This window comes from Aethina tumida, chromosome 5 (genome assembly GCF_024364675.1).
Source record: "Aethina tumida isolate Nest 87 chromosome 5, icAetTumi1.1, whole genome shotgun sequence".
NCBI lineage: Eukaryota > Metazoa > Arthropoda > Insecta > Coleoptera > Nitidulidae > Aethina > Aethina tumida.
Window position 1 is genome coordinate 12,859,539 of NC_065439.1, and position 19,334 is coordinate 12,878,872.

The 19,334-nt window shown below is 26.3% G+C and overlaps 2 protein-coding genes across 7 annotated transcripts in view; one reads left to right on the top strand and one right to left on the bottom strand.

Annotated features, from left to right (window-relative positions):
- Nucleotides 1–19,334, bottom strand: part of LOC109599566 (somatostatin receptor type 2-like) — a 226,400-nt gene that overhangs the window by 73,979 nt on the left and 133,087 nt on the right. The window lies entirely within an intron of this gene.
- Nucleotides 1,674–3,088, top strand: LOC109599582 (kappa-type opioid receptor). The gene is made up of 2 exons (XM_020015595.2): nucleotides 1,674–2,139; nucleotides 2,202–3,088. Exon 2 carries the CDS (start codon nucleotides 2,210–2,212, stop codon nucleotides 3,056–3,058), a length of 849 nt encoding a protein of 282 aa, XP_019871154.1. The 5' UTR covers nucleotides 1,674–2,139; nucleotides 2,202–2,209; the 3' UTR covers nucleotides 3,059–3,088.

Here is a 19,334-nt window from a genome sequence, read left to right on the forward strand (position 1 = left end):
TAAAATAGCGAATTAGATTAGAATACAGAACAGTCTTTTTAATCAAAAGAAATTAGTAAAGTTTTTAGCATTTAAATATTTCAATGCTTGATTATTTCAAAATTTTAATTTTTTAGATTATAACATAATTATAACATAATTTTTTGGTATATTTAAGTGTATTATACCATAAAAAGTAAATCATTGAAATCAATTTGTAAAGTTAAAAAATCGAATATTCATATTTCAATTTTTTTATAGACATTTATTAAGATCGAGTGGATTTTTTAAACCTTTCTAAATAAAAAATAACACTACGAAAATTAAGACTGAATATCGTTTTAATGATTTAAAAATTCAAATTTCCATAATTTGATTTGGATTTTTTAAATTTTTTGAAAATAAAATAGCGAATTAGACTAGAATACAGAACAGTCTTTTTAATCAAAAGAAATTAGTAAAGTTTTTATTTAGCATTTAAATATTTGAATGCTTGATGATTTCAAAATTTTAATTTTTTACATTATAACATAATTATAACATAATTTTTTGGTATATTTAAGTGTATTATACCATAAAAATTTTTTATAGAGATTTATTACGATCGAGTGGATTTTTTAAACCTTTCTAAATACAAAACAAAAACTTATAAATTTGTCAAATAAAATAATAAATTAGATTATAGAACAGTCTTTTTAAATAATTAAGAGTAATTTAAGATAAGTTATTAATCACTTAATTAAATATTCGAATATTTAAATATTCTCATATTTTTTCATTTTAAAAATTCGAGTTTTTGTATCCTCTAATTTAAAATAGCAATTTATTGATATATCAAATTTATTTATTAAATATTAAATTATATATAGATATTGAAATTAATTTGAAAATTTAAAAAATCGAATATTCATATTTAAATTTTTTATAGAGAATTATTATGATCGAGTACATTTTTTTAAACATTTCTAAATAAAAAATAAATTATTATAAATTAATAATAATTTAACTAAATTTTTAAGTATTTAAATAAATATTCAAAAATTTAAATAGTAGTATACTTTCTTTCTAAAAATACGAGTGTTTCAATACTCAATACAATAAATTTTAAGTTAAATCTATAATACTATAAAAACTATGAGTTTGAAATTTGAAATTCGCATATTTAAATATTGAAATGATTGTATTTGTCAAATAAAATAATAAATTAGATTATAGAACAGTTTTCTTAAAAAATTAACAGTAATTTAGGTAAGTTATTAATCATTTAAATAAATATTCGAATATTTGAAATATTTTTTCATTTTATAAAAGCAATTTATTCAGATATCAAATTTTATTTATTAAATATTAAATTATATATTCGAATAAAATTCGAATTTGTATAATTTAATTTTGGATTTTTTCAATATTTGAAAATAAAATAACGAATTAGATTAGATTACAGAACAGTTTTTTTTTTATAAAAAGTAATTATTATAGTAAAGTTTTTAGCATTTAAATATTTGAATACTTGAATATTTTAAAATTTTATTTTTTTAGATTATAACATAATTTGTTCAAACAAAACAGTTTATAATAATTTATTATTAACAAAATAAACATGTAGAAAGGTATGCAACTCAAATTGCACAATTATCACTAAATACTAAACACAATAAAACATTTTTAGTACGATTAAAACACTCAAATTACTATATTATTGGCCTTTTAGCCAAGTACATTTCAATTGTCGGCTTGTTATGTTGTTAAGTCTTGTTATTTCACTTAAAAATGCTTTGTAATTTAAATTTTGTTGTATTAACGGTAATTAGTAGTTTAAGTAAGTCTTCTAATTAAATAGAGTTTCTCAATGAATTTTGACAATAACGGCTTTTATTATTTATTTACGTCTTGCACGAGAATATTAAGAGGATGCAAAATAGAGCAACTACTAGAGACAGTAGATTAAATTACACCAATTAAAAATGAAAGTTGGTTTTATTAGAAAATTAAGTACTGCGATGTCCAAGAAAATTTGCAGATATTTTAGTGTTCCATTATCGTATTAAAGCATCTCGTCATACTTTAATAGACGGTTTAAGTGCATTTTAGTTGAGTTAGTCAACATGTTATATCGTAAAAGCGACGTGCTCCCTTCGTGAATGAAAAAGTGCTAGAGACGTGAGTAAAAGTTGTGTTAATTCATCAAATTTCCCCTTAAACTTATCGTAACAAAATTGCAGACGAAAAAATGGATTTCGATCTGACCAATCTGACCCAAAACTCCACGTTCAATCCGGACGACATCTACAAAAATGAGTCGCACATCATGGAAGTGCCCGCGTTACTTGTCTCCTTGTTTTCGGTGGTCGCCAACATATTCATCATTACGACCATACTGAAAAACAACGTCCTGAAAACGCACGTCAACTTGTACGTGGTCAATTGGTGCATTTGCAACTTGTTCTTGCTGATATTGGCCCCGGTTTCCATGAACATATTCGGGATAACGCGTCACATCACGTACGAGGCGTTGTGTCTTTGGGACCAGTTCGTTTTCACTTTGCTGTCCGGCAATTTGATTTTCGTCGCCGTTCTGCTCATCGATTGGTACATCATGATATTCGGCGGTCAGAATTGCTTCAGGAAATGCAAGAACTCGGCCAAACTCACCGTGACCACGGTGTGGATTGTTATGGTCGTCGTTGATTTCGTTTCGGTCGCGTTCTGTGTGAATGATCTGAGTTTGCCTTTGGCCGCACTCTTGTTGTTTTATTCCTACATGATTGTTTTCGTTATCATTATTTGTACGCATCTGCTTAGGTTAATTAAGTTGAGAACTTCCAGTGTTGTCGTGGAGAAGGATACGTTTGTATTAATTTTAGTTACCTCGTATTTTTTGTGTTGGCTTTTAAACTGGGTGCTTTTATGTTGTTTCGTCGTTAGTGGCAAAGAAGAGTTTCACGAAGGGAAATTGTTTAGTTACGTTTTAGGTTTTAGTAATTCTATGATTGTATTGTATTTATTCTATCGATACGACAATAACTTTAGGAAATGTTTTAGGGAACTATTCAAACGTAATCAAAGCACGAAAGTATAATCTGTAATTGATCAATAAAACATTAAGTAACTGAAAGTTATTTTAATTAAAACTCTCGTAAAAGTTTCTGCGATTCGACAATAATAAAAAAAACCCGAATATTAAATCTCCAGGGCAGAATACTTTCAAAACTCGTCTTTGTTTTAAATAATTGATCTCAATCTGACGTGAATAATTTATAAAATTTTGATTTGCACGGAGTTTCAACAATGCCTGATTAATATTAATCGCTTGTGCATGTTTTTCGATCCCCATCAAAATTGGATAGTACAAAAGGAGGCTTTAAAACTTTTCAAACTATAAATAATTCCACTTGATTTACGCCTTACGTATAGCGAAACTTCCACCACTCCGTGTTCCAAATTAATCAGACTAATCTACATTCTTCCTTGTCAAAGGTTAGACCGTGATTTAGAACCATCACCCCGGCAACTTAGGTCTGGCCTATTTAAACTAAATAAGCTCGTAACGAGTGTTCGTTTTGCCAGTGCAATAACTGTAATTTGTGTCGCTGCAAAGAACCGAATCCGTGAATCTGTGCGACGAAGATAATAGCCCATGGTAATTAGTTTTATGACTGCACACGAAGCATTAGTATTTCTGCACACGTCCAGCAACAAGTTTAATATTATTGCTCTCTGCGTCGGTGGAAAAAAAGTGTTGCTTATGTTGATGAATCTGCAAAAAAGTTTACTCTGCTGTCTGGCTAATTTATTTTAATTGGGTTGTGTGTAGTTTTGTATTTAACGAGGATTTTTTTGTGTTTATTGCAGTAAAATTATCAGCTAAATCCTTAAACTTTCTCGTTTGAATGTAGAGTCAACATTCATTAAAGGCCAGGAACATCTTATAAAACATAATTGGACAATTTAATATTCTTTCATAAACGAGTCAAAAGGAATAATGATTAAATGTAAGTAATTAAAATATCAACAAAGAAAATGAATGGAAAATTTATGTAAAAAACCTACTCTTAAATTAACCTTCAAAACCATATATTCTGATGAACACAATTTGGTATGTATTATCCTAAAACGCATACCTATAATTAAAACATACAAACAGGTATGATGTGATGAAATAACTTCAGATTGTATTTATGTGTTTATTCGCATTTGTTGTTTGTACACAAATTCTGAATAATAATATTAACTCTGGATGAATGTCATGGAAGCACACATCCTAATTACAAAACCTTTCTTTCCACTGAGTGGTGCTTATATGAAACAGACATATTAAGACCTAAAACAGCAGATACTGAAGACTTAAAATAAAAAGAACAAAAATATCTCTACTTGAATTAAATCCTACTATGTTATTAGTATAAGACGTTTGTCACAGCTAACTGGTGGAAGTTAGGAAAACTCCATTACCGCAAGCCCAGGATCTTTTAGAAGGAGATAAACTGTTAAGATTGCACTTTTCTCAATAACTCTCTCCGTCATGAATACGACCACATATTTTTATCAAAATAATTGTATCTGATGAAGCAACTTTTAGAAGAAGTGGTGTTTTTAATATGCATAACGAACATGTTTGGGCTAATGAAAACCATAATTCAAGAAGAATTACATACTACCAACAATCATTTAAAATGAATATTTGACTATTTGACTGGACAATTTCAATTCGTATAGCTGAAGATCTCATCCCCATTGGACAGAAGACTTGATCTTTCATAGCATGTCTTCAGTGACTCCCCGAAAATTTTCCTAATCAATCGTTTGGCTGTGGAAAAGACTCTGTCTCCAAAGTCACCAGACATTACCGAAAAGTATTTTTATTACAAAAATATTAAATTTATGCATTAATGCAAATGAGAGTATGTTATGCTTCTTTTTCATTTTTTAATTATCAAAACTAATGAAACTACTTGATTTTGTATTGTATGAAAATCACTTCAACTTTTTTTAAACATTAAAACATTAAAGTTGTGATAATTGAAATCAATTTTAGAAAGATATTGTGTACTCAGTTACCTAGAGTACAACCCTCCATATGATAAATTAACTTCACATTCAATGAATTTACATATTTTTACAAGTATTTTTAAAGTAAACCTCTTGTAAGGTAAAGTAACCCAATAATTTGTAGAACGCTTGTAATATTTCTAAATCAGTATTAATATTTTTTGTTTTAAAAAATATATACATATTTATGTTACGAAAAAATAAATTTTATTTATTTCATATTTCTAATAATATATTATTGATTTTATCTCAATTCTACTAAAATACTAGTCAGTTACTGTTTTAGTTAATAAAAAAAGTTGAATATAAAATCCAAATTTAATACTATTTCATAAATGTTCTACAAATTATAGAGTTAAAATAAATTCAAATTATTTTATTATTTGTAATTAGTTAAAGCAATAATATTTCTCTAAACTTGAAATTTATAAAATTTTTATTATTATAAAGATATTTTTATGATGACAAATATAATATACAATAAATTAAAAAAATATTTTTTAAACCGTTTGTCAAATAAGTGTTATGTTATAATTGGATTACATCAATACAATCAATATTTTTTAAAATTAACATATAAATGTATGTACTATTTAATACCAAATATTATTTTAATCTTTAAATTCTAAGAAAAAGTATATGTCTGAATCAATATTCTATATTTTATATATGCAATTTAAAATTTTATCAGTTCCAACATATTTTCCAATCCTTATAACATTATGACTAGATTGTATGTAAATGTAAAGTGTAATTTATTTAAAAATAGTTATTAAAAATAACGATTATTATCTAGTACTACTAGTAGTAAATATTTCGTTCGACAAATCTAATTTTACACATATTTTTCCAAATTTCGAAGACTTCCTCATTTAAATTTTACAACTTATCGCAATTAGTATTCATCCCTTATTTACTATTCCTGTCCGCTGTGTATCTCATATAGAATTTTGTTTCAAAGTGGTAATGCCATTCTGCAACCGACTATACTCTTAAATCAATTTTATTAATATTCTAAAATATAATAGATATATTGTATTCTATAATGTTGGTTAGACAAAAACATGGTTTAAGTGTTTTAAACATTCATTTATATGCCTATGTGTTAATAATCTCATTAAAATGGGTAAAAGTAAATTTGTTGGTTTGGAGAACGACATAACAAAATATTAGATTTTTATAAAAGAAGAATTAAGAATTTGGAAATATACAGTTATTGGCACATTAGTTTCTGATAAATCTTCAGGCAGACCACGAAAAACTACCCAACGCCAGGATAAAAAATTGTGCAGCAAAGAAACCGCTTTTACGGAAGAAGAACAACGCAGTCAGACTAAAATTTGCCCAATAGCACACTGGGTGGACAGTGAACGATTGGAAAAGAATTGTTTTAAGTGACGACCTGTGATGGTATTGTTCATGTTCGACCTCAAAATTGGTTAAGGATTAGTTTTTAACGGAAAAGATCGAACTAATGAAGTGGCCTGTACAATGTCCCGACCTTAACCCTTTTGAGGATCTGTGGGAAATTTTTGAACACAAAATCCGGGCTACCATATACGAAACAAGGCCGATTTATTTGAAAAATTGTGTTTGGTTTGGTATTAATTGAACAGAGACAAATTGATACATTGATTGAATCTAGGTCTAATAGATGTGAAGCAGTTATAAAAGCCAAAGGATACTTCATAAAATATTAATATGATATGAGAGTAAAATTATATTTTTTGAAATAATATGAAAAATTTAATTGAAGTAAATGTAATAAAATAGTATGATAGTTACGTACATATCTAGATGTACTGCTGAAATTATTAACAATTTCAATATTCAACATTTAAAAAATTAAAAAGTATTACAGCCCCTTCAAAATTCAGTTTCTATCAAGATAACTTTTCCAACATTTTGATGTAAATTTGTCACCATGGGTAACAAAATCTTCAATCTTATTAACGATTGAATACATGTTTTTCTTGGTGGACTTTTGCGTTAAATAGAGGTGACTTGTAATGAAGTACCTCATTAAATGTAGCCAACCACCTCTTTAGATCAGAAGATGTCAAGGCGAGGGAGTATATGTTTGGATCATTGTGGAGGTTTAACTCATTATTGATATTCATCAATATTATGGCTTGAATTTTTAATCATTTATTACCACGATATGTGTCCTAAAAATCAATGAAATCTGTCCACTGGATCTGTGTTCCATTCTCTGTGTTACTGAGTATAATATCATTTAGTTGAGTCCTGAATTATTTTGTATTCATAACATCAACTAGGGAATAAAAGTCCGTTACACGGTATCTGATAAGAATCGACCTGAAAGAATGATCATATTTTCTTTACAGAACAAGAAAACTTTGTCTATATGGGAAAGGAAAACACGTAAAAACTTTTAATAATGTCTGCGTAAATAAAAAAATAGCCAGTTGTAATTTATTTGAGTGGAAAATTATCGCACAAACTTCCCGCATTTATTACCTGAAGTAAATCTATATAGATATGTAATTACTGCATCCGCAAAGTATCTGAAAGTTTACGTAATAAACCCAGCGAAGCTATGTAATTTAACCAGGTAGTTCGCCACCAAGGAAATAGTAAATTAACAATTTTGAACGGAAAATAACAATTTTTTGCGCAATTCTCCTTTCGTAAATTATCATGTCCTTCGGCTTGTTAATTATCTTAACGACCCAACAAAATTACCTCATTAATTCAACCGGATGAAAATTAATCGCACCCCCAAACTTATTTAATTAATATAACACAATTTAATTTGGAGTATTCGTCTGCGGTTGTCGCAGCCCGTTTAATTGATTAACGACATTTAAGGCACTAACGTACAATTTCCAACTACAAGCAACATCAATCAATAGATTTTAAAAAAAGTAAAACGCACACAAACAGCATGAAAAGGAGGGTAAAACCGCGTGGGTGGAAGGAAGTTATAAAAGGGCCGTCAAAGCTATCAGTGACACTCTTCGGTGAACATTCACAAATACAAATAACTGCGACAGGCAACGACTCCGTAATAAGGACTGCACCCAACAACAAATCATCTAAATATAGATTAAAATGTTGTGCGAAACGAGGTTTATCGACGGCACTAAATTACGTTGGAGCCAAAAATTTACAGCCCTTAAATATGTGACGCGTTTATGGGTTCCGGTTTCGATGGAAATTCGATTCATACGTCTGTTTCACCGGGGACCAAAAATTGGGTCTATTATTCGGTTCGGTGTATTTTCTGTTGTGCGATTCCTGGTTACACGGGATTAACATCTTCAAATATCGGTGCGAGTTGCGAGATGAATATTAAGCGGAGACGTCGGAACGCGCTGAATATTGATGGGGAGTCAATCAAAATGCAATTTAATGAAACGAAATGCTTTTTTATTACGTTCACAGATCCACCCTCTCGCATTTGTTATTACAATTTAGTGTTATTCGTGTTCCAATTCAATTTTTTCTAGAATGGAATGGAAGTTTTTCTGGCACAAATTTTTAGAGTCTATTCATGAACCAAAATGTGCGTTAATTATATTTTTTTAACATTTTCATTTATAACAAAAAACATTTGAAACTAAACTTGTAACTTGTTTTTATTTCAACCGAAAAAATAATTTCCTGACGAATTGTTAGCATATTTGTTTTTTGAGTACTATTTTATTTTTTTCATTGATTTTGACGCAAATTGGTTGAAAACTCTTGCATTTTAGGATAAAACTAAAAAGACTAAAAATATTTTTAATTTATTCATAGGCAATTTCATTAGTCCCGTGTTTTTATTTCGATTGAAAATAATATTACTTGTCAAGCTTTAGGCATTTTTTATCCAATTTTTTCATTGATTATATTTTACTACTTATGTGACATTATTTGTTTGAAAAACTTTTTAACATGTACATTTTCATTAGAATTCATTGGATAGATGCATTCTGGCATTGGAATTTAAATATTTTAATTTCATTCTGAGCAATTTTGGTTACGTGTTTATGTTTTGTATGAAAAAATATTCCTTATTAAGATGTAGATATTTTTGTTTCTTGATAATAATATTAGATTTTTTATAAATTTTGTCAAAAATTAGTTGACAATTCTTTGAACAAATGCATTCTAGCATTAGAACTGAAATATTTTTAGTTTATATCTGAAGAATTTGATTAGCAACATATTTTTATTTCGTCTGAAAAAAATTACTTATTAAGATAGATGCATTTTTTTATAGAGAATAATATCAGATTGTACATGAATTTTGTCAACAATTAGTTAAAAATTCCCTGGGCAGATGTATTCTGGCATTAGAAGTGAAATATTTTTAATTATTGTCTGAACAATTTGATTGACAAGTTAATGTGTTTCTATTCCATCTGAGGCAAAAAATATTACTTATTAAGATGGATGCATTTTTGTTTATGGAGAATAATTAATTCTTATTATTGATTACGTCTCCAATTAGTTGAGTTAGTTCATTGGACATATACAATTTGATATTGGAAATGAAATATTTTTAATTTATATGTAAATCGTTTAATTGAACACTTGTTTTAATTTAGACTGGAAAAAATATTCTATTAAAGTTATATAATTTTAGATTTTTCGTTGATTTTGCCAAAAGGTAGTTGACAATTCATTGGGCATTATGGCACTGTAATTGAAATATTTCAATTTATTGCTGAGCAATTTTATTAGTTACATGCCTTTAATTATTCTGAAAAAAAATTACTTATTAAGATGTTTCATTTTTGTTTCTAAAGAATAATATCAGATTTTCCATGAATTTTGAAAAACAATTAGTTGAAAATTCTCTGGACAGATGCATACTACCACTGAAAATGAAAAATTTTTAATTTATATCTAAATCATTTGATTAGTCACGTGTTTCTATTTCGTCTGAAAAAAGAAAAAAAGAATTACTTCTTAACACACACAACAATTAGTTTGGAAGTTCATTGGACAAATACTTGGTTTTGGAATTGAAATATTTCAATTTATTCCACAACAATTTTATTCGTCACATCTTTTTATTTCCTCTGAAAAAAAATATCTATTTTTGTTTTTAGATAATAATATCAGATTTTCCATAATTTTTGACAAAAATTACTTGAAAATTCTTTGGACAAATGTATTCTTGTAACATTGGAACTGAAATATTTTTAATTTATATCTGAGTATTAAATAAAAGTTTTGTTAAGATGGATGCAATTTTGTTTGCAGTTTTCCCATTAATTATGTCAACAATTAATTGAAAGTTCATTTTACATATACTTTCTGATATTGGAACTTAAATATTTTTAATTGTCTAAATAATTTTGTTTTAATTTTGATTAAAAAAAATCTATTTGCAGATATTTTTGTTTTTATTATATAATTTTAATTTTTCCATTGATATTACCAAAAATTATTTGAAACATCATTTGATAGATGCATTCTAGCATTGGATTTGAAATATTTCTGAGCAATTTTGTTAGTTACATGTCTTTAATTTGTTTAAAAAATATATATTTATTAAGATGGAGTCATTTTTGTTTCTTGAGAATATCAGATTTTCCATGAATTCTGTCAACAATTAGTTGAAAATTCTCTGGACAGATAAATTCTAGAATTCGAACTGAAATATTTTTAATTTATATCTGAATAATTTTATTAGTCACGTGTTTCTATTTCATCTGAAAAAAGAATTACTTATTAAGATAGATGCATTTTTGTTTATAGAGGATAATACTAGTTTTTCCATTAATTTTACCAACAATTAGTTGAAAATTCATTAGACATATACTTTTTGATATTGAAACTGAAATATTTTAAATTTATATCTAAATAATTTGATTTGTCATTTGTGTTAATTTCGACTGAAAAAATGTTCTAATCAAGTTGCAAATATTTTTGTTTTTATCGTATAATTTTAATTTTTCCATTGATTTTTCATAATTTTAGACAACAACTAATTGAAAATTCTCTGGACAAATGTATTCTTCCACTGGAATTGAAATATTTTTAAATTAAATCTGAATAATTTGATTAGACATGTGTTTTTACTTCGACTCAAAAAAAATATTTTGTTAAGATGGATGCATTTTTGTTTATAGAGAATCATTGTTTTGTTATATAATTTTATTTTTTCCATTAATCTTACTCAAAAGTAGTTGAAAACTCATTGGACAGATGCATTCTGGCATTGGAATTGAAATATTTCAATTTATTTCTTTAATTCGTTTGAAAAAAAATAATTATTAAGATGAAGGCATTCCTGTTTCTAAGGAATAATATAAGATTTTCCATGAATTTTGTCAACAATTAGTTGAAAATTCTTTGGACAGATACATTCTACCACTGAAACTGAAAATTTTTTAATTTATATCTAAATTAATTTGTCACTAGTTTTTTATGTTTTAATCAAGTTATACATAATTTTGTTTTCATTGCATAATTTTAGTTTTTTCATTGTATTCTTTTATTTAGTTACTTATTAAAATATAGATTTTTTTGTTTCCAGAGAATAATATCAGATTTTCCACGAATTGTCAATTATTAAATGTATAATTTGATTTGTCAAGTGTTTCTATATAAATATATATTTCTAATTAAGATGTATACTTTTTTACAGAAAATAATACTAGATTTTCCATTGATTTTGCTAACACTTAGTTACACCTTGATACTGGAATATTTTTAATTCAAATCTAAATAATTTAATTAGACATTTGTTTTAATTTCGACTTTATTTCATCAAAAAGTAGTTAAATTAATTTATTTCTGAGCAATTTTATTAGTTATACCTTGTACTTCCTAAAATAATACTTATTATGATGAAGGCAATTTTGTTTCTACAGAATAATATCAGACTTTCCAATGATTTTGTCAGCAATTATTCGAAAAATTCATGGTTAGATATATTCTAGTATTGGAACTGAAATATATTTAACTTATATCTGAGCAATTTTATTAAATAAATACATGTTTTAATTTCGTCTGAAAAAAATCTACATTTTCAATTGATTATTTCAATAATTAGTTGAAAATTTGTTAGCATTTCATCATTAGAACTAAAATCTTATATCTTATCTTATTTATCTTATAGGTGTCTTTCTTTTTAGAGAATAAATCGTTTTTTATCGAGTTTTGAAAGTGTAAAATTTAATCAATTATTAAAGAATGGATTCAGGAATATTTTTGAAATATAACAATTAGTCAAAATTCGTTAAAAATTAATTTTGAATTAATATAAAATTATGATCATGGTCTAGGACATTGTTCCATCGATTTTAGGGGTTAATCAATGGTCGCTTATGGAGCCCAGGGCAGTGAATGTTTATGGGTGTTCCTGAAAAACGGGCGTCGCTATATTTAAAACATCGTCTGCCGAAAAGGGGTCCATAAATAATTGAACGGTAGTGTCATGACGCAAGGTCGTGCTGCGCCTCTATTTTACACCGTCATAAATTCGCATGAACGCTTAACAGTTACACGACAATGATTGTGTTGTAAACGTTCCTTGAGCAAACCGACACATTCATGTTTACGGTTTTTGTCTGGGATTGTTTTATTCAGTCAATTACTTGATTAGGGGCGTATTGTTCGGATTGTAAAGCGGTTCGAGTAAAAACTCCAAGTTCGTCATAACGAACATTGTTGTTTGATTAAAAGTTGTCGGGTAAATAAAACGTCAGCCATCGAGTTATTATCATTCGTCACCGTATAATAACACGTACAAATTACCCGCGTTAAATTTAATTGGACCGAGGCCCGAAAATATTGTTATTCACGGAGGAAAAAAATCTCCGACGTACAAATTAAATTGGATTTCTTTTTAAAGTTGACAAAAGTGCAATTAAAAGTTTCGGGTAATGCTGGAAGACCTGCCCAGTTTCGAGATTTTTCTCGGTAAATAGGATATTGGTAAAGTTTTCGCTCGAACGGAAATATAAATATGTACTGTGGTTGAGCGAAATTGAGATAAGAAGTTTACTTTACTTGATTTATTATTTTTTGGGCAGTTTCGTCCTCGAATATTAAATTAACACCTCAACCTATAAATGTTACTTTAATGTACTTTCATGAATATAAACTACACAGTAACTTTAACATTGAATCACGTTATTTTTTCTACATTGTTATAGTTTTGTGAAAGGCTAAAATTATAAATCTCGATTTGTTAATTTTAAATTTTATTTTTTATTCAATCTTCGGATTAATTAACGCATCCGCCATTTTAAAAAAATATATGAATTATTTTTATTTTTTGTAATATGAGTTTTAATATTATATATATGTTGTTCATAGAAAAACTTTGTAGCAGTTTTGAGGAATAATATTTTTAAACTTCATTCAATTTTTTTTTCATTTTCACAAGTAAAAATATGTTATCATAAATTTTATTTACTAAAAAGCATTATTTATTTTAGTTTTAGGAAAAATTGATGTACTTGTTAAAAATCAATTTGTTTATTTAAAATGTTGGTTTTTATTCACTAGTTAGGTAAATTAAATATACATTTTTTCACAATAAATAAAATAAATTTATTTTTTTATTATTGTTTTGTTTATTGTAGATTTTAAACATCTTTGTTATTAAACATACGTTCTCTCGCAAAAATTTTATTTTAAAAAATGAAATTATTTTTGTAGTTTGAGAAGAAGTTGATTTATTAATATTAAATACTTTAATTACTATTTAGATTAATTAATTCTTCATTATATTGATTATGGTAAAAATTAATATATTTTTAAACATCAGTTTCTAATTTTAATCACTATTTAGATTAGTTAAATGTGTACGTTCGCCATTTTTTCAATTATAAATTACAATTTTATTTCGTTAATTATATTTTAATAATACCATTTTTTTGTAAGAAAGAAGTTTTTAAAATTTTTATTTATAATAAATTATTGTATCGTAATTTTGACAAAGGCTGAGATATTTTTTAAACGATGATTTGAAGATTAAATTTTAGAGTATTTATTGTAGAACGTTAATTTTTACTTTCTAGTTATTCAGCATTTATTAATAAAGTCGTTCACAATTTTCACATTCCAATTAGTTGAAATTTTGAATAAAACTCTTTGTTAATGGTGGTTTATAATGAAAAATTAAGTTTTGCGTCTAGTTTTCTTTGTGATTAAAATAAAAATAATAAGTTGAAAATATATATTTAATATATAAGAATATAACAATGAAATAAAGTAACAAAAGCATATAATAATTAATAATTGTAACGTAATATTTAAATATATAAAAGAAGGTTTTTGTATTTTGATTTGTAAATATTAAATTTTAGACTTTACAAGTAAAAAGAATATAATAATAGCTTCATTAAAAAAACATAGTTTATATTAATTTTGATAAAAATTAATATATTTTTAAGCACCAATTCCTAACTTTAATGTTTCTAAATAGTAAATGGAAATTAACTATTGAGATACGTTAAATGGATGCATTCGCCATTTTTAAAACTATAAATGAGAATTTTATTTTGTCAATTAGAATTTAATAATATTATTGTTTTTTGTGAGAAATAAGTTTTTAAAATTTTTGATTATAATAAATCATTATATTGCAATTTTGACAATGGTTAAGATAATTTTAAAATGATGATTTGAATATTAAATTTTAGTATATCAAAACATAAATAAAATAATTTTGTTGTATTAACTATAGTTAAAGATTTAATAATAAATTAGGTGTATGTATTTATTATAGATATTAAAAGCTGTAATTTTTACTTTCTAGGTATTCAGAATTTATTGACAGAGTCGGTCGTTCACAATTGTCATATTGCATTAATTGCAAATTAATTAAACAAATTTTATTACTTTACTTACTTTTATTTTTATCATTTATTCAGTATTTATTTATTAAATATACCATACATATATAATTACACACAATTATAAAAATAAATTTTGACAATAAAAATACTTATTCATTATAAGTAAATAAACTTATTATTTATAAAAAGAAATGGTTTTTATAGTTTGAGAAGAAGTTGATTTGTTAATATCAAATTTTACACTTTACTCACTATTTAGATTAATTAATTGTTCATTTTTATACTATTAATAATATTTGATTCAATGTTAATTTTGATAAAAGTTTTTACCATTTCAACAAGTAAAAACACGTAAAAAGAATTTAATAATAGCTTTATTAAAAGAACATAGTTTATATTAATTTTGATAAAAATTAATATATTTTTAAACATCAATTTCTAACTTTAATAACTATTCACTATTTAGATTAGTTAACTATGGGTGCATTCGCCATTTTTTAAACTATAAATTACAATTGTATTTCGTCAATCAGAATTTAATAATACTATTGTTTTTTGTAAGAAAGAAGTTTTTACAATTTGTATTTATAATAAATCATTATATTGTAATTTTGACAATGGTTAAGGTGATTTTCAAATGATGATTTGAAGATTGAATTTTAGAGTTTATCATTATTTACACTAATTAAACATAATTATAATATATAATAAATTTTAATGTATTAACTAAAGTAAAAGTTTTAATAATAAATTAATTATATGTATTTATTGTAGATATTAAAAACTTTATTTTTTACTTTCTAGTTATTCTGAATTTATTAACAGAGTCGTTCACATTTGAATAAATAATTTATTAATTGCAAATTATTAAACAAATTTTATTACTTTGCTTACTTTTATTTTTATCATTCATTCAGTATTTATTAATTAAATATACCATACATATATAATTACACACAGATATAAAAATAAATTTTGTTGATTAAAAAACTTCATTCATTGGAAGTAAATAAACTTGTTGTTATTTAAAAAAAGTTTTGTTAATTAAACCATCGTCATTTGATGAATTCGTTTGATGTCGATAAACAAACTATTTTTGAAAGTTAATGAAACTTTTAATAATAAAAGGGCCTTGTTTACAAACATTTTATGAAAAGTGCAATTTATTTCGATGTTTCGTGTTCAGTAGGACAATTCCCATCATTCAAATTACTTCAAATTTCGAATAAAATTCTTCGTTAATGGTGTTTTTTTAATAAAAATTTATGTTTTGCGTCTAGTTTTCTTTGTATTTAAAATAAAAATAATAAATAGAATGAAAAATGATAATTTTTAAAGTTTATTTTGAAAATATATATTTAATTTATAAAAATATAACTATAAAATAAACTAACAGAAGCATACAACCATTAATAATTGTAACATAATATTTAAATTGATTAATTTGTTATATCTATACATTGATGTTGATACTGTAAAAAACTATACCTGTAGATGTATTTTATGATTTTCACAATGACGTATTAACGTCAAACGTTAACTGTGACGAACAAAATATAAACCCTCATTGTAGTTGATTGAAAATCAAATAGTGCCTGCAACTTTACAATAAAAATGGCTCGCAGCTGAAGCTTTAATTCGACATTTAATTTTAAAAATACGAATCTGTCCGCAAATAAATTTTAAAGTGCACAAACAATAAATCATCACTCAACTCCAATAACAGAATCTGTTCAAATGTGCCTGTTAAAAATTTGGCCACAAAAACCGTTCCGGATTTCTTTGACGATCACAAATTAAACAGCACCACATCCGCCGTTAGTTTTTCCCTGGGAACAACACATATTTCAGCCAAATTAAATGTCCCCGGACGGCGGAGCACTTTTTACGATTTATTCCTCGCTGTCTACAATTATGTGTTTATCAGATTCAGACTCGATCTATAAATCTAGAGGGTCCCCGTTTTTTCGACGGGGGGCGGAACGGCCATTATCTCAAACGTAGATTTAGACTCGATTATAAATATATATATAGCCCAAGTTCAACGCCCACGATACAACAAAAATTTGTTTGTGCACTGGAAATTTTATTATTGCTATCAAAAATTGGAAGCTTTGTGGTTTGTTCCGGCGTTAAGCGACACAATAAAGCCCATTTTCTTTATTACCAAAACAGCCCGCACTCAAAGAAATATTAATTTTCCCTTGCCGAGTGCTCGGTATCAACGTTCCCTCCCCATAATTAAAATGTGCCCGTTCGACGTTCGCGATTCGAAATTGGGCCGAAGAAAAAAAAATTAACGGAGGACGTGACGCCGTACTCGACGGAATTACGGGCGAATAACGGGTACAAAAATCGAACTGGTTGAATTTTAATTGTCGGCGTCGCATAACGCCAAATTTGTTTAGGTTTATTTTAGTAGCCCGAGGCTTAAATCTGATTTATAATTTGCCTAGTTAATCTCGTTTTATATTGTCATAATGTTAAGCGGATATTAAAGCGGACGCGGACGGATTATTTATCGTACGTGGTGGAAATTCGGTGGCCGAATAAAACGCCGGATTTATGCCATCCATTTAGTGGCCATTATAAATGTATATAGACTTTCTTTTAGCCTTGATGTTACTTCTTTTGATGGATGGGCGTTAAGATTGAGTGGGAGCTTTTATAGTCCTTTGGGTTATATTTATAAATAAAATTTAAAAGCAGTGATACGTTTTAAAGTTTCGTTGAGGTGGTGCTTATTTGTTTTATCTTTATATGTGTTTATATAGCAAAATTAAGCAATATGAATTTTAAGCATTATGAATTTTAAGTTGATGTAAAACATTTGTGGGTAATTCGGTCTAACTAGTAAAAATTATATTTAAAACGAGAACGTTAAATCAAAATGACTTTCATACATGTTAAAAACACAAGCATGTTATTATCCGTTTTCTTTGCCTCGAATGTTATATCAGACTTTGTGATATTCAGCTATTTGGTACAATTAATATGTCATTTATATTTTTTGTATTATTTTTTTTTTTGTAATCTATTTGTCCATTAATGAACTCTTTTGTGACCTACACTATTTAAAAAACATTTTTTCATGCAAGTGGATGCCAGGTACTTCTCAAGTCAAAGTTTGATTGTTTAATAATGAATTAGAATTAACATTACCTAAAGGAATTGTGTAGATCTCAATAAGGGTATTTGAAATTTTTTCAAAATTGTTTCTAGTGGTTCCAGCTGGGACAACCTCGCTCACCTAAAAAAAATTGCACATTATCAACTTATGCCCACTACGGTTAAAGCAGTAGAAGAAACCTTAATATAATAATTACACGATAAAAAATAATAGACAGACCTACATCAAAAAATATTAAATGTTTAACTTTTTGTTGCAGATCTTATCCTGCTACACTATAATTGCAAGAGTGGCAAAAATTATAGAACCTGCCAATTTCCATTCATATTATTTAATAATTAACATAACGACTGGTTAGTCTCTTTTAAAACTAAATGAATAATTTGAATATTTTCCAGGTTATGTCAAATCTCACTTAGGCCTTATTATTACTGGGAATAATCTTAATAATAATTTAATGGTTATTTTAAATATTTCCCTCAAATAGAAAAAAGCATTCAAAAGTTCTGAACTCAATTTTCTTAAAATGTTAATTGTTGTAGAGCATTTTGATGCCTTTAATCGTAAACATATTCTTCAGAACTTTACATGCAATTGTCATTTTTTTTAGTAATTTAAGATCTATTTTCATCTAGAGGATTTATGGTTGAATTCGAGAACAACATGTATCTATATCTGTTTAAGACATAGTCAAATATATCGACATTTTGAAGAGAAGCTATCTTATGTAAGAAAGTCTGTGGACAAATATAATTAAAAAAATCTGCCAATTGCCAGAAAATATTATATTTTCTTTTTTCTTTTTAAATATCGTATATTTTCATATCTTTTTTTTTATGAAACCAATATCGTAACTTATGAAGTGGAACAAAGTTTAGATAAAACAAAACATTTCTTAGATTATTTCAAATTTTAAGAGGTTAGTAGTTTAATAATATTTTAGGAATATCAACCAAAGATATCAAAATATAGTTTGATTGAGGCAACTACCACTTTAAAGAAGACATTTAATTCTGTTTTCCTTTATAAGGTCTGGAAATAATCGTTACCCCCAAAATGATCAATTTTCAAATTTTAATATAATTTGTAAAATACATCAAAAATTTAATATTGAACTAAACTTGACATTCGAATTCAAACAAAAATTTGATGCTGATTTTTAGCGTCTCTGTCGTGCATGACGTTTCTCTCAAAATTAAGACGTAAAATGTTTTTACTTCTAATATTTTAATGCCCAGAACACACTTATTTTATTATTTGTTTATTGAATCAAGCACATCAATTTAATTTCGTTTTAATAACTTCTTCATAAAATTTGTATTTTTTCCCGTTTTTAACAAACTTTTTTACAACTATAAAATGTGAAGTCACGTTTTTTAGCCCAAAACCAAAACATATAGGCTAAA